Source organism: Stegostoma tigrinum, chromosome 33 (genome assembly GCF_030684315.1).
Source record: "Stegostoma tigrinum isolate sSteTig4 chromosome 33, sSteTig4.hap1, whole genome shotgun sequence".
Classification (NCBI taxonomy): Eukaryota; Metazoa; Chordata; class Chondrichthyes; order Orectolobiformes; family Stegostomatidae; genus Stegostoma; species Stegostoma tigrinum.
In genome coordinates, this window is record NC_081386.1 from 2942684 (window position 1) to 2960000 (window position 17317).

The 17317-nt window shown below is 40.5% G+C and overlaps 1 protein-coding gene across 1 annotated transcript in view; it reads left to right on the plus strand.

Annotated features, from left to right (window-relative positions):
- The window catches only part of minar1 (membrane integral NOTCH2 associated receptor 1), a 63662-nt gene extending 52976 nt beyond the window's left edge, over nt 1-10686 (plus strand). Inside the window, exon 3 of the mRNA XM_048562990.2 lies at nt 7143-10686. Coding sequence (XP_048418947.1) covers nt 7143-7340 — 198 coding nt within the window. The 3' untranslated portion in view covers nt 7341-10686. The remainder of the gene's footprint in view (nt 1-7142) is intronic.
- The last annotated feature ends 6631 nt before the right edge of the window (nt 10687-17317 follow it).

Sequence of the window (17317 nt, forward strand, 5' to 3'; positions counted from 1 at the left end):
CCACCAAAGATTGTGGATGACATCAATAGAATAGTGGATCCATGGAACATGAATATTAACCCCTTCAAAACGATTGCCTACATATCATGCGTGCTACCAGGGACCTCCGGAAGAGATTGATTCAGCTAAAGAGGCTAAATTGCAGTTTGAAACATGAAATATAAAGCTCAATAAAGTGTGGGACAAGCTTAAGTTTCCTAGTTGGCTAGTTAGAATGATGAGCTTGGTAAGATTGCAACATAGGACAAAATGGGTTGTTAAGAATGAGTTTGGCAAATAATTATGACTGTCAATTGGGAACTCACTGCTGCTTAGTAAGAAGAGGGTACAAGATACAGTGAGGTGATCTTGACATCGAGATAGTCAAAACCAAACAGGGCAGTGCATCCTCTATTGCACATTTCTAGATGAAGTAAAGACCAAAGTGGATTGGTGGCAGCAATTATTTTTCATTGATATTTTATGACAGCTCTGGGGAATGGGGACCTGAACACGGAGCATACCCTCATGTCTGTGATGAAACTGTAACCACCTGACAGCTACTTTTCCCGAATTTTCTGACATGAATGAAAAGGCAACAAGTTTTCATCAATCGTGGTCAAACCAAAGCATGAGGAAATCACAAAGTGCAACTGGATAAAGACAAACAAGAACCGAGCCTGAATAGAGTGAAGCCATCGTATTCTGGTTAGGTTCTTGCATTTCTTAATCTCAGTTCCTCATTATCCTGCATCATCTTAAATGTCCCAAAATATTTTGTGACCAGTGAAGAACTTGTGAATTATATTCACAATCAAAATGTAGGAAATTTGACAGCAAAATGCAAACAGAAATGTTCCACAAATATAGCAGTGAGGTGAATGACTAGGTCATCTGATTTCAGCGGGTAAATGCTTTTCCAGAATCCCAGAAGAACTCTCTTGTTCTTCTTTCAACAGCACTGTGGGATTCTTCAAATAGCTGAGAGGCATTGCTGAAAAGCTATTAATAAAATTGGAAATTGTTGGTAATATCCAGCATCAGTGGAGAGAAATAGGCTTAAAATTTAGGAGTCTGATACTTCATTCTTATTACATGCTAAATGAAGACTTCGGAATAGTGGCCACAAGATCTTGTGGAAATTGGCCTCACAGTACCCAGACAGGGTGTTCATGTGTAGCTGTTGAAAGACCTGGCGTGGGTAGAGTTGGTCACCCAGGGTCCATACTCTATGGTAAGCCTGCGCCATATGGTTGTTGCAATGTTGCATGAGCAGTTTATAGAGCAGCTCTAGATCAGTGTGAACTGGCACTGATCACTGATCAGCCAAACATTGATGAAATTGAACTCCTGCCTATCTCAATGTGCCATTGTATGGATATGTGATAAATAGCCCTGAGTCACCCTTTTTGCTTCATGATATTGGGGCCCATTTGGACAATCCTGTCATTGAATGGTCAATCGAAATGAGGCCAAGGTATCGGCCCCCCTATAGACTATGGTTTCTGTCTGCCAGCTGATTGATTGCCACTCCTGTGTGAGGCCAGAACACACTATTCTCGGTGTGGTCACTCAACAACATAAAAACAATATTAAAGTAGTTTCATTTAAAGTATAATCAGGATCTGAGATTTATAGACCCCCCTTTACAGCACCAAAGGAGGCCATTCAACCAACTTTGTGCCAGTAAACAAAGATGTGTCAATAAAATCCCATTTTCTAGCTCTTGGCCAATAGCCCTAGAGGCTTTGGCACATGAAGTGAATCTTGAAATATTGCTTAGATATCACAAGAATTCAAAATCAACAATTTTTCAAGCAGTGAGTTCCAAACTCCTACCATCCCCTGAGTGAAGCAAAACTCTCTTTACCTTCTACCACTCAGCTTAAATCTATTTCCCCTGGCTATTGACCCCTCTACTAGTAGAAAAACGTTCCCAACATTGACTGGGATTCACTTAGTGTTAGGGGTCAAGATGGAGCAGAATTCGTAAGGAGCATCCAGGAGGGTTTTCTAGAGCAGTATGCATGTAGTCCAACTCGGGAAGGGGCCATACTGGACCTGGTGTTGGGGAATGAGCCTGGCCAGGAGTTTGAAATTACAGTAGAGGACTACTTTGGAAATAGTGACCACAATTCCGTAAGTTTTACAATACTCATGAAAAAAAATGAGAGAGATCCTAAAGGAAGAGTTCTAAACTGGAGGAAGGCCAACTATATCAAAATTTGGCAGGATCTGGGCAATGTAGATTAGGAGAAACTGTTTGAAGGTAAATCCACATTTGATATGTGGGAGGCTTTTAAAGAGAGGTTGATTAGCATGCAGTAGAGACATGTTCCTGTGAAAATGAGGGATAGAAATGGCAAGATTAGAGAACCATGGATGACAGGTGAAATTGTGAGACTAGTTAAGAGGAAAAAGGAAGCAAACATGAGGTCGAGGTGACTGAAGACAGACAAAGCTTTGGAAGAATATCAGGAATGTAGGGCAAATCTGAAACGAGGAATTAAGAGGGCTAAGAGGGGATATGAGATATTGCTGGCAAACATGGCTAAGGAAAATCCAAAAGCCTTTTATTCATATATAAAGAGCAAGAGGGTAACTCAGGAAAGGATTGGCCCACTTAAGGACAAAGAAGGAAAATTATGCGTTGAGTGACAAAAAATGGGTGACATTCTTAACAAGTACTTTGCATCGGTATTCACCAAGGAGAGGGACATGGCGGATGTTAAGGTTAGGGATAGATGTTTGATTACTCTAGGTCAAGTCGGCATAAGGAGGGAGGAACTGTTGGTTGTCCTAAAAGGCATTAAAGGTGGACAAGTCCCCAGGTCCGGATGGGATCTATCCCAGGTTTTTGAGGGAAGTGAAAGAGGAAATAGTCGAGGCCTTAACAGACACCTTTGCAGCATCCTTTAACATGGGTGAGGTCCCCGGAGGACTGGAGAATTGCTAATGTTGTCCCCTTGTTTAAAAAGGGTAGCAGTGGTAATCCAGGTAATTATCGACCAGTGAGCCTGACGTCAATCAGGTCCCCCCTCAATCTCCATCTTTCCATATGTGAAAAGTTCTTTACACAGAGGGTGGTGGGTGACTGGAACGCATTGCCAGCGGAGGTGGTAGGGAAGCTGCTGGAGAAGATACTGATGCATAGGATCTATTCCCATTTGGGAGAAAATGGGCTTATCAGTGATAGTCAACATGGTTTTGTGCAGGGAAGGTCATGTCTGACCAACTTAATAGAATTCTTTGAGGACGTGACAAAGTTGATTGATGAGGGAAAGGCTGTAGATGTCATATACATGGGCTTCAGTAAGGCATTTGATAAGGTTGCCCATGGCAGGCTGATGGAGAAAGTGAAGTCACATGGGGTCCAGGGTGTGCTAGCTAGATGGATAAAAAACTGGCTGGGCAACAGGAGACAGAGGGTAGTAGTGGAAGGGGGTTTCTCAAATTGGAGACCTGTGACCAGTGGTGTTCCACAGGGATCTGTGTTGGGACCACTGTTGTTTATGATATACGTAAATGATTTGGAGGAAGGTATAGGTGGTCTGATTAATAAGTTTGCAGATGACATGAAGATTGGTGGAGTAACAGATAGTGAAGGAGACTGTCAGAGATTACAGCAGAATATAGATAGATTGGAGAGCTGGGCAGATAAATGGCAGATTGAGTTCAATCCGGGCAAATGCGAGGTGATGCATTTTGGAAGATCTAATTCAAGAGCAAACTATACAGTAAATGGAAAAGTCCCGGGGAATATTGATGTACGGAGAGATCTGGGTGTTCAGGTCCGTTGTACACTGAAGCTGGCAAGGCAGGTCAATAGAGTGGTCAAGAAGGCATACGGCATGCTTTCTTTCATCAGAGTGGATATCAAGTACGAGAGTTGGCTAGTCATGTTGCAGTTGTATAAGACTTTGGTTTGGCCACATTTAGAGTACTGCGTACAGTTTTGGTTGCCACATTACCAAAAGGATGTGGATGCTTTGGAGCGGGTGCAGAGCAGGGTCACCAGGATGTTGCCTGGTATGGAGTGTGCTAGCTATGAAGAAGGGTTGAGTATATTAGGATTATTTTCATTAGAAAGATGGAGATTGAGGGGGGACCTGATTGAGGTCTACAAAATCATGAGGGGTATAGACAAGGTGGATAGCAAGAAGCTTTTTCCCCCCAGAGTGGGGAACTCAGCTACTAGGGGTCATAAGTTCAAAGTGAGAGGAGGAAAGTTTAAGGGAGATATATGTGAAAAGTTCTTTACACAGAGGGTGGTGGGTGACTGGAACGCATTGCCAGCAGAGGTGGTAGGCGCAGGCATGATAGTGCCTTTCAAGATGTCTCTGGGCAGGTACATGGATGAGCAGGGAGCAAAGGGATGCAGACCCTTTAGAAAAGGTTTAGACAGAGGATCTCGATTGGCGCAGGCTTGGAGGGCTGAAGGGCCTGTTCCTGTGCTGTAATTTTCTTTGTTCTTTGTTCATCGTGACTTCAAGAGTCCCAAAGTGCATCATGGCCAATGAGCACCTTGAAAGGCAAGGAACTATTGTAATGTCAACAAACTTATGCACAGCAAGCTCTTACAAACAGCAAGAAAATACTGACCCAATCATTTGTTTGTGGTGATCTTGGCTGAAAGATTAAATATCAACAACAGCATTAAGGAAGACTCCCTTGCTCTTCTTCAAATAGTGCTACAGAAAATTTTACATCCTCCAGGGGAAAATGGGACGCCCCTAATAGTCCATCAGTCCCCAGTACTGCACTGTTGGATTATGGGCTCAGGTCTCTCAACAGGTTTTGAAAATATAATCTGACTTAGTATGATATCATTGAGGTGAAACACGCAAATGCCAAATTGTTGCATTATTACCCCTTCAACATGATCACATTTCATGGTTGTTTTCAATGTACAAGATCATACACTTAATTCCATTTGCCATTCCTTGTCAATCCTAATTGCTGTATTTCTCTTTGACTCCTTACAATCTGCATTATCGTCTGATCATGCTGTTTATTGACATCAGCAGACATTTTTATCTCAGCAGTTCCTTCGATACTGGTTGTAAGTACAGCAATTTGTAATGCTCTAGAATAGACCATTACGCATGAACACATTAATATAATCTGGTGATTCAATTATTAGCAATAGTAATCATTTAGGGAGAGATGGACAATGTCACTTTTCCCCTCTTGTTTACTGAGGATATACCATTAGAAAGAGAGAAATTATCTGGATGGTTGGAAAGAGAGGAACAAGGCCATGGGCATGTCACCGCAATGATCTGCAAAGCCCATAACCTGAGACTCCAGTTTAATATAGAGCAGTGAAGATTGGGACTATTTCCATTTTTAAGACTGAGATTGATAGTTTTTTACTGTAGAACAGAGAACACTACAGCGCAGTACAGGCCCTTCGGCCCTCAATGTTGCGCCGATCTGTGTTAGGGGATGGTTGAAGATGTAGCTAAGGTGGACCAATGGAGTTTAGGTGCAGATTATTTGTGATCTCATTGAATGATGGAATATGTTCAAGCAGTTGAACGGCCTCTTCCTATTCGTGTATTGACGTGGTAAAATGCACCGTACATCAGAATTACCGAATATACACACTGCTTTAAGCTCGGTATATTGTAATATGATTCTTACACTTTCCCACAAGTATGTGTTTGAATGGATTAGAGGGAGAGGGGAAGGGTTGAACTGGGAATTTGGAGGGTTTATAACTCCAAGGCCCCATTATTGTGAATGTATTTGACAGAATCCAACTGGATTTTATCTGCATTAATTATATCTCATCACTCGGCCTACCTATCAGAATGTCTTTGCTTCCTTTTGTATTCACCCAGGGAAGGAATGATCAGTTAGAATTGCTGGAGTTACACAAGTAACCATTCTTCACATGTAAACTTTGATAATGTAAACTGCAAATCCCCTTCTACTTCCACAACTGTAAAGACCAAAGGTACATCCTCCCCTCTTTCACCTGACCTTCAACTTCCAGTCAGGTTCACCGTCAACTCATTGTTCATGGACAATTTCCACATCTTTGGCAGAATGTGCTCATGTAATTAGCTGTGACATGCTCTGATTCAGGTGAGGGAACTTGAAGGATCTGTTCAAAATCCTACCATCTGTCTCATTTTCCCATCATCTCTTTCTTTCACTGAACAATCTCTCCTACAATACTGTCCTTGCATTACACCTCAACACTTCCATGATAAGTCTGTTAAGAACGGTTCAACTTTCAATTTAGAGTCATTGATATCTACAGCACAGAAAAAGGCCCTTCAGCCCATCATGTCTACACCAGTTGAAAACAACCACTTAGCTATTCTAACTATGCTAATTCCATTTACCAGCACTTGGCCAATAGCCTTATATGCCTTGGCATTACAATTTGTTCAATCAGCCGTTCTTCCTAAGAATGGCACGATGAAACACAATCTTTGCAGAATTTATAGATTAGGATCAATCAATCTCACTGCGCAGAAGGAGGCTATTTTGTCTGTCATGCTCTTTGAGGTTCTTCAAAGGACCTGTTCAGTTTAATCTCAGCTTTTCAGCTTTTTCCCTGTAACCCTGTAAATTAATCCTCTTCAAATAAATGTCACATCAGTGAACATGTCAGTGGAATCTGCTTCCACAGATGCTGGGGATACCTTCTAGATCTTGATGATCCTCATTTCTCTTGGTTTCTCCATTATTGTTTCACCATTATTTTTAACCTATGAACTCTGGTTTAGACCCATTTGCTATAAATCATTAAAGCTTTATTTTTGTTAGTTCTTCTTTCTTTATTCTTTCATGAGATGTTTGTGCCCCTAACAAGGCCAGTATTTATTGCTCGTCACTAATTGCCCCTGAACTGAATAGCTTGCAATGTTACTTCAGGAGTCAGACCTGGAGTCACCTATAGGCCAAACCATGTCAATGACAGATTTTCTCCCAAAAGGGTATATAAGGAACAATCTCCTGTGTAAGCAGTGGCAGCACGCCTCACGCCAGCAGCCAAGGCCAAAGGGAAATAATAGTTAAAAAAAGGAAACAAATGACCTTCAATTTATTTTTTGGAATGGCGTCGAGTCACAGTCCTGAGTGTCTTTATCCCTTGCTTGTGCACTCAGATGCAGCTGATATTAAGATGGCTTTCTGTCTCATTTCAGAATCAAGAATCGTTAAATCCAAATAACTTAGAATACTGGATGGAGGATATTTACACTCCGGGATATGACTCCTTACTGAAACGAAAGGAGGCTGAATTCAGGAGAGCAAAGATCTGTAAGATGGCTGCCTTAATTGCAGCAGCAGTGTGCACTGTGGTTTTGGTTATTGTAGTGCCAATTTGCACTATGAAATCTTAATTGTTTTATAATTCTTGTATCAAATATTCAAATAAATATCTGAAGTCTCAAATCAATATGTGCATTTGGGGCTGATGTTCATCTTATTGTTCTGAACCTGATATGTGTTGTATAAGTGGGTTCACAGGATCAGACACCAGGTATTTTAGTCTTTGCTGGGGAACAACTAGTTAAAATCCTGGCACGATCTTCCTCTGTGCACTGTTCTAAAGTTGTCATTTAAACTGAACAGGCTCATAACTCCATCTAAACAGTGTACAATAAAAAGTATCCTAATGAATAATCCAGCGAGCTGTCAAAATGTTAGTTCCATTTTAAAACAAACTTGTTGCAAAAGGCAAAACAGTTTATTAGAAAAATAACCATTGCTAACAAACTATACAGGTAGCAGCATTTGAGGATAGGTTATGTTTTGTTGATGATTGGAATTTAGAATAGGACACTTCAGATTGTTTCAGGAATTAAACCAGTCTCCTCGTTCTGGCAGAACTTGTTCTCCTTAAACTTGCCCCACTTCTTCCAAATTAAAGGGATTGCAGTGGGAACCTGCATGGGTCTTGTGGGCATGTAGAACATTCCTTGTTCCAGCTCTATTCAAGCCACCGCCCCCAACTCTTTTTCTGGCATATTGATGCCAGAATCATGTCCTGCTTTCAGCCAGGACTGGAAATCTTCTTAAACTTTGATTTCATGTTCCACCTTTTTCTCAGTTTTACCAGGTCTATCTCTGAAACTTCCCATCTCTTCCTTAACTTCCCTATCTCTGTTTCCCAGGATAGGCTGTCTGCTGATATTCATTGTAAGCCTACTGACTCCCACAACTACCTCAAATACATTTCCTCATATCCGGCTTCATGTAAGGACTCAGTTCCACTTACCCTGTTTCTCTGATTCCATTCTAACTTTTCAAATAACGACTCTTTCACCATAGTGCTTCCAGTGTATCAACGTTCTTCCTAAATCTAAGAATTGTGCAAGTTGACAAGGCTCTTAATAGGACTGACCAACTTCCATCCCTTCTATCTATGTGCTCACCCCTTCTTCTCCCTCCCGGAACCACAGTAATGTTCCTCTGGCCTCACTTTCTGCCCTTCCAACCACTACTTTCAAAACAATTGTCATCTGCCATCTCAAGCATCCAACCTCCATCAAGCACATCTCCCCCTTCCTTCCTCATCAGTTTCCTAAAGGGACCACATTGCACCTTCCTATCCAATCATAGGAGTTTTTTCGAATTCGTTCACAGGATGAGGGCATCGCTAGCTAGGCTATGCTGAACGGCCCACTGGGCAATTAGGAGTCAACCACATTGCTGTGGGTCTGAAGTCACAGGTTGTCCAGACCAGGTAAGGATGGCAGTTTCCTTCCTTAAAAGGATATTAGAGAGCCAGTTGAGTTTTTCAAGCAATTCATAATGGATTCATGATCATCATTAGACTTTCATGTCAAGATTTTTAATGCATTCAAAATCCACCATCAGCCTTGGTGGGATTTGAACCTGGATCCCTGAAACAATGTCTAGGTCTCTGGATTGACAGCCCAGTGATAATACCACAAGGCCATTGCCTCCCCTCAAAGTGCGACATCTCATAGTGCCACACCATTCAGTGCGCCAAACAATCCCTCCATGTGAAGCAGCAAGTTACGTGCACCTCTTTCAATCTACTCAGCTGTATTCACTGCTCGCAGTCTGGTCTCCTGACCAAGTGCAAATTGAGTAACCACTTTGCGAGGAACAAGTAGGATCTGGAGTTTTTGGTTTTGAGTCACTTTAATTTTTACCACCTTGCTCAAATCGGTTCTCAACCTACTCCTGTGACCCGCTGAAGCTCAACTCAAGCTGAAGGCCAAGCAGTCGTCTTCCAATGGGGAATGTTGTAGGCTTTTGGTTTCAACTTTGAGTTCAACAACCTCAGACCACAGATTCTGTCCCCTATTTTGGTTCTGTTTTCACTGCCATGTGCCAATCTGAATTGTGTTGTGTATGTTTTTGTTGGCACACAGAGCTCGCCTTTATCAAGCCATTAATGCTTACTCTGTACCAATGTTTTATTTCTTTACAACTATCACCACTCCATTTAGAGTCATACAGTCATATGGCACCCAAACAGACCCTTCAGTCTGACCAGGCTATGCCAACCAACATCCCAAACTAAACTAGTCCCACCTGCCTGCATTTGGCCCATATCTCTGCAAATATTTCTTATTCATAAACTTATCTGAACGTCTTTTAAACATTGTAACTGTATCTGCATCCACCACTTCCTCTGGAAGACCATTCCACACATAATCCTTTCTCTGTGTCAAAAAAATTTCCCCATTATGTCTTTTAAATCTACCTCTCACCTTAAAAATGTGTCACCTCGTCAGCAAAGCACTCATTGTTATCTCATGATATCTTTATCATGAAGTCTCTCACACCTTGTACCTCCCCGACTGTCCCTTTCATTTTTGTCTACTTGCCCCTTTTCAGTAGCAACATCCATCACATTCCTACCTCCCATAGTTCTGAACAAGAGTCAGATTGGGCTCGAAATGTTAACTCTATTTCTGTCTCCACAGATGATGCAAGACCTGCTGAATATACGCAGAACTTTTTGTTTTTATTTCTTTCTTTAGTTTTGTTTGTTTCTTTCTTTTGTGTTCTTGCTCTGCCTCTCGTAAAACCTCCAGTTCACATGTTGAGCACACCACAAATCAATGTGAGAATGTGAGTTGCATGATGAAGCTAAAGACAAGTTTCATGTTGACCCCATACTCATGCTCCTTCTGGGTTTGGGTGCAAACGTAGTCAACCCTGTTTAACCAGCATGAACACAGTCATTGAGCACTGCTGACACATCACTTATAAGATAAGCTATAGTTCAACTCCTGGCATTAAAACTGTGCATAACATTTAACTTCATAGATATTTTCATTTGTCCAGCTCAGTGTGAAAGCTGTTTCAGACTGCAGCTTCAGCTAAGCAGCTCTCATTTGGAGTAAATAAAGACGTGAATTTACTTGAGAGGGAATTAGGCATTGTAGTTTCACACTTTAAATCTTGTTATTTCTGTGCCTCTAATTGCTGGACATGTGAATTCACAGCAGAATAGAGAAATAGAGCATGAGAAAATTGAGACCTGGTGACAGTCAGCTTAATATGCTGTTTACATAGCAAATAAATGTAAGCATAAAGGAAGAAACAGAACACATGTATGTTAAATTCAAATTAGTTAAACAGAAACAAATAAAGATTGGGAGAGAAAGAATGGATTGAGAGACAGAAAAGAAACTGTAAGAAACAGTAAGATTTCATAACACTAATTGACATTAAACAAATTCTTGGGATGATTGTATCAGAGATAATGGGAACTGCAGATGCTGCAGAATCCGAGATAACAAGGTGTGGAGCTGGATGAACACAGCAGGCCCTGCTGTGTTCATCCAGCTCCACACCTTGTTATCTCGGGATGATTTGTTACCTTCAAGAATAAAACTCCACAATTCCAACAGTTCCTGTTCTAGAGCTCCAAGATTGAATTTTTGTATTATAATCATTAATTCACAAAACTCTTATAGATTGTTTATCCTGATATTGCTGCAGCTATTGCGAGGCAAAATTGTAAACACTTTGGTTTTTGCCAGCTAACAGAATTTGTGGTGTATATGCTCTGTAGCACAAATTGTGGCATGTGGTGTACTCCCCCATTATTTTCTGATCATTCTTCATGCCATCCATTGTGTGTTCCTGTCCAAGGCAAGTTTCCACCTCAAAGCATGAGCTGGGTAGAGTGAGGAAATCTTAGCAGCGAACTCAACAAAACGAGGCCCAATTCTCCAATGCTTGCATTATTGATATGAAAGCCAAACAGTCTCTTTCCCATGAGGCATTTGACTCCATACTCTACTGTAGTAATAGGACTGGATCTATCTGAAAATTTATTCCACATCTCCTTGGACCTCTCTACAATGTTCCTTGAAAGGACGCGTGTCATCCTCCTGGACCAGACAATGTCCATGGGATGGGAGGATGCATTTACCTCTACAAATTGCTCTGTATTTGATCGGAAAATCATGGGGAACACATCCAAACCTCTGACACCCATTCTGAGGGGCGTAGTGCACCTGATGAGAAAAGGATTTTGGGATGAACCAAGGTCCATTTAAAGCCCATTCCACCATCCAGACAGTCACAGCCAACAGTAGTGATGGTGTTATTGACCAAACCTAATCATCCGTTCTGTGTAAATAAATGAGAACAAACCCCCAAATTGTCAGGAGGGCAGTTGGTTCAAACTCACTTTCTCTCCCCAAACATTTTTCACATGTTGCGTCTCAAAATCTTCATCTACTCTATCCCAAATTGTTAATTTCTCAAACAAATCTTGTTTAATCCACATTATTTTCCCTTCTTTCATGGGATGTGGGTGTCATTGGCTAGGCCAGTAAACATTGTTCACCCCTGGAGAAGGCGATGGTGATGAATTGCCTTCTCGAATTGATTAATTTGATTGGATTGATATGAGGTGGAGTAAGAAGCTCTCTGTCATCTGTAGAGGTTTGTAAAATTACTTTCATGACACATGCAAATGTTAGATAATGGCATACATTGCAATGATTAAATATTGGTTGCTAATTTTCCTGCAACTGTTGTCACCACAATAATGTGAAATATGAAACGTGTTCAGGCCTTGCAATCCTACCTGTGAAAACTGTGATCTACTCTAAATGAGCTGAAAAATTTTGTATCTAATCACAAAATAAACACAACTGAATGTAAACATTTCTTTCAGTGTTGGCGTGTCTTGAAATTACACACAAATTTATGTTTGCTGCTACTGACTGGTCCTTTTAAGCCTGAGAGTATCTGTGCAAAACATCAGGATAGAAAGTGGCAGTCCACAACAGCAACAAATTTGCTTGTCAAAAATTTGAAAGGAAATTCCATTTCACCAGTCATATCACTCCATCTTTCATTATGAAGATAATTTGAAGGTATGCTAAATTATTAATGTTGTATTCCTGTTCAATCTTGCACACTGCCAGTAAAAATTCAAACACCCTGAGAAAATTGAACAATATTTCTCTACAAAATAAATGTTCACTGAACAGCCATATTAATGCTTTGGAGCAGTTCTCAATATGTTTAAAAGGATGTGCTCCTGCTCTGCAGGAATGCAGGTTGGAAGGAGTTCCACTATATGTTGCAAGGGGAGGTCTCTGGGAGTGTAAGATTCCTGTATGTCCCATTAGGACGTGACAACAGCTGAAGTGACTCTTATCAACTGCTTTAATTGAACTAAAAATAACTCAATGTGAAACATTCATCCTGGAGAATTTGAAGAGAATCAACGTTATGGGAAGAAAATAACGTCAAAGGGATTACTTGACAATTCCAGCCTTGGTGGGAATTCTGACCTATACCCATCAAAAGCCTAGGCTCATAACATACGAGTTTGCCCGTCAGCTGAAGAAATTCTCTGAGCTGTCATAAGAAAGGAACTGTCCCACTTACAGGTAACATGTGGCAGGCACACTGAAAAGCTCTTTCATCAAACAGACACTGCAGAAACGGAATTAAATTACTTTCCATTTTGATTTTTCACATTTTTCTGACAGGAATTGTCGAGGGATATTTGGATATTCACGGCACATTGTCTCATATGACAGAGCTGCTCACTTTCCCAGGAATGTTTGTTGGACAATTCCAGAGCCCCACTCCTGCTCCAGTTCCAAGAGTTACTGAAGCTCAGTTCAGCTCTGGTTTTGATTCTGAATGTGGGCAGCACTGAAGGAATTTCACTGGAGGGGTTTAAACATTGCTAGAAAGAGACAAAATGTCAAATGTCGTTGTCTTCCTCTCATGAGGGCAGGGTGCAAGAAACAGACTTGAGAGAAGAGACCAATTCATGTAGCATGAGAGCAGGGTGCTGGTTGATTGGGCCACCTTTGGTGTGAAGATGCAGCAGGAACAGTAAACCAGCAACCATTTTTACAGATTAGGCACATCAACTCTGATTGGTGAGGCTGTTGTCATGGGACTGTAGCAGAAATTGGCAGCTTTCATAGAGTCATAGCGTCATACAACACAAACGTCAAACCAGTCTATGCCGAACATTATCCCAAACTAAACAAGTGCCACTTGCCTGCTCCTGGCCTACATCCTTCCAAACCTTCCTTATTCACATATCCGTCCAAATGTCTTTTAAATATTGTAATTGTACTCGCACCCACCATTTCCTCAGGAAATTCATTCCACGCACGAACTACCCTCTGTGCAAAAAAATTTGCCTCACATCTTTTTTAAAGTTCTCTCCTCTCACCTTAAACGTGCACCCTAGTCTTGAAATTCCCTATCTAAGGGAAAAGTCAACTGCCATCAACTCTATCTGTACCTTTCATTATTTTATAAACTTCTATCAGGTCACCTTTCAACCTCCTACACTCCAATAAAAAAAATGTCCCAGCCTAACCAGCCTTTCCTTATAACTCAAACATTCCAAACCCTGGAAACATCCTGGTAAATCTCTTCTGAACTCAGTCCAGCTGAATAATATCCTTCCTATAACTGGGCAACCAGAACTGGACATACCATTCCAGAAGAAGTCTCACCAATGTCCTATACAACCTTAATATAACATCCCAATTCCAATACTCAAAAGGACTGAGTAATGAAGGCAAGCATCCCAAATGCTTTTCTCAGCACCCTATCGACATGTAGTGCAAACTATAAAGAATTATGTACCTGTGACCCTAAGTCCCTCTATTTTACAGCACCACCCGAGGCCCTACCATAAATTGTATAAGCCCTTCTCAAAAACCTTGGATAAGCCCTACCCTTATTTGTTTTACCAAAATGCAATACTTCATATTTATCCAATTTGAAATCATCTGCCATTTTTGAGCCCATTGACCCATTTGATCAAGATCCCTTTATAATCTTAGAAAACTTTCTTCACTGTCTGCAATGCCACCAATTTTGGTGTCATTCACAAACTTATTAACCATGCCTTCTATATTCTCATCCAAATCATTTATATAAATGACAAACAAAAAAGTCAACCCAGAACTAGTCCGTGTGGAACACCACTGATCAAAGGCCTCCAGTCCAAAAAGCAATCTTCCACCATTACAGAGATAGTAAGAACTGTTGATGCTGGAGTCAGAGAAAACACACTGTGGAGGTGGAGGAACACAGCAGGCCAGGCAGCATCAGAGGAGCAGGAAAGCTGACTTTTCGGGTCGGGACCAAAACGGCAGCTTTCCGACTCTTCTGAATGCTGCCTGGCCTGCTGTGTTCCTTCAGCTCCACAATGTGTTACCTCTATCATTACTGTCTGTTTCCTGCTGTTAAGCCAATTATGAATCCAATTGGCAAGCTCATCATGAATCCCATGTAACCTAACTTTACTAATTAGCCTATCATGTGGAACCCCGTCAAAGGCTCTACTAAAATCCAAGTAAACAATGTCTACCTCTCTGCTATCAAGCTTTCTGGCAACTTCCTCAAAAAATTCAATCAAGTTTGAGAGACATGATTCACCTCGCACAAAACCATGCCTCTTAAAATGTCCACAAATCCTATCTTTCATAATCACCTTCAACAATTTACGCACAGCCAAAGTCAGACTTACAGGTCTGTAGTTCCCTGGTTTCCCCTTGCAACTTTTCTTAAACAAAGGTACAGCATGAGCCACCTACCAGCCATCAGGCACCTTCCCCCATAATTATAGATGATGCAAATATTTCTGGAAGGGGTCTCAATTTCCTCCCTTACTTACCACAACATTCTGGGAAACATTTGATCAGGTCCTGGAGATTTATCCATGTTTATATTCTCTTAAGACCTCTTGAACTTCCTCTTCTGTAATGTGAGCAGTTTTTAAAACATCAAAGTTAATTTTTCTGCATTCTCTAGGCTCCATTTCTTTCTCCATAGTAAAAACTGACAGAAAATATTTATTTCGTATCTCTCCCATCTCCTAGGGTTCAACACAAAGATGGCCTCCTTGATCTTTAAAGAGGTCCAGCCCTCTCTATGGCTACCCTTTTGGTCTTAACATATTTACAGAATTTCTTTGTATCATTTTTAACCTCATCTGCAATACTCTCATATCCCCTCTTTGGCCTCCTGATTTCTCTTTTAAGAATGCCCCCACACTCTATGTTGATTAAAAGATTCAATTGAACCATGATGTTTATATCTTAAAAAAGTCTCTTTTGTTTGTGACTAGAGCTTCAATATCTTTATTCATCCATTGTTCCTTAATCTTACGAGCCTTACCTTTTACTCTAACAGGAACAAAATGCCCCCGAGCTCTCATCATCACATTCTTGAACACTTCCCACTTGTCAAAAGTCCTTTTACTTTCAAACAGTCTACTCCAATCGACTTTTGAAAGTTCTTGTCACATCCCATTAAAATTTGCTTTATTCCAACTAAAAACTTGAACTTTTGTGGAAGGCTTATCCTTTTCCATGACCATTTTGAAACTAATGGAATTATGATGACTAAATTCAAAGTGTGCCCCCACTTTTATAAGACACCTGTCCTGTCTTATTGCCCAAAAGAAGGTCCCTACAAATTTGTTTCTTAATTTCTGTCTTATTATTGGGGGAGCCTATAATACAATCCCAAAGTGATCTTTCCTTTCTTATTTGTAATTTCTACTGGTATATTTTCACTGGATTGTTTTTCAGAAATATCTTCCCCAGTCACAGCATTAATGTATTCCTTAATCAAAAACTTCACCTCCAGCCTATCCTTTCTTGCCTCCTTTTCTTTTCTCCTATTAGGATTTAAAACAGGGAACATTGAGCTGCCAGTCTTGTCCATCTCGTAGTTTTATTGTCCCAATCCCATGTTCTTAAACATGCCCCGTGTTCATTGGCTTCAGCTGTAAGACCCCTTACATTGAAATAAATGCAATTTAGCTCTTCAGAGTTACTACATACGCTGACTCTCTCGTCTTTCTTTTCTAATTGACATGCTCCCCTCGTATTCAGAACTTATCCCTACACTTCTACCTAGAATTCCTTCGCATGACTTCTCTATCAGTGTAAAGTCTCCTTTAACAGAATGAGCAAATGCCCCTGCTACGGTATTAGTCCCTTTCCAGTTTAGGCTAGACTCATCCTTTTTGAACAGGTATTTTCTATTCAGAGACATTCTGATTATCCAAAAACCTGAATCTCCAAACAATACACCAGCTCTTCAGCCATTGATTTATCTTCTTTAACCTTTTGTTCCTTCCTTTGTTTGAGTTTGGCACTGGGAGTGAACTAGAGATTACTACTTTTAAGGTTTTATCTTTTAATCTACTACCCAACCTTTTAAATTCACTCTGAACTGCTTTAATCTTTTCCCTAAAATATCATTCCTACCAGCGTGGACAATAATTTCTGTGTTATCAACCTCACCTTTAACAATATGCTTAAAACGTTGGGAAATGTCCCTAATCCTAGCACCCGGAAAGTAACAAACCATCCCAAAATTATGCTCAGAGATAATGGGAACTGCAGATGCTGGAGAATCCGAGATAACAAAGTGTGGAGTTGGACTCAACTGTTCCAAAAACTAAATATCTATTTGATAGGGAAATAGCCACCAGAGACTTTTGAACTACTCTCCTACCTCACCTGACAGTCAGCCATCTATCTGACTGATCCTACTGGGTGATAACTTTTCTAAATCTACTGGCCATCTTATTCTGTACCATAAATATGGCGTTAATAACATTTAAAAAAAGCATGTTTCAATCACGCCTTATATATATATACTACCTTTCATCACCTTCAGAAAATAGTGTTAAAATGAAAAAAACCTGATTTTATAGAAACTTAAATAAAATCAATCACTAGCAAATTAACTGAATGAAAACAATTCTTCTTCAATAAATTCCGCGAAGAAAGATCTTCTCCGAAGCTGACCATGTGTAGGACTCTCTGGAACGAAAACAAAACTCATTTTTAAAATTGTATCAGTGATAATGGAT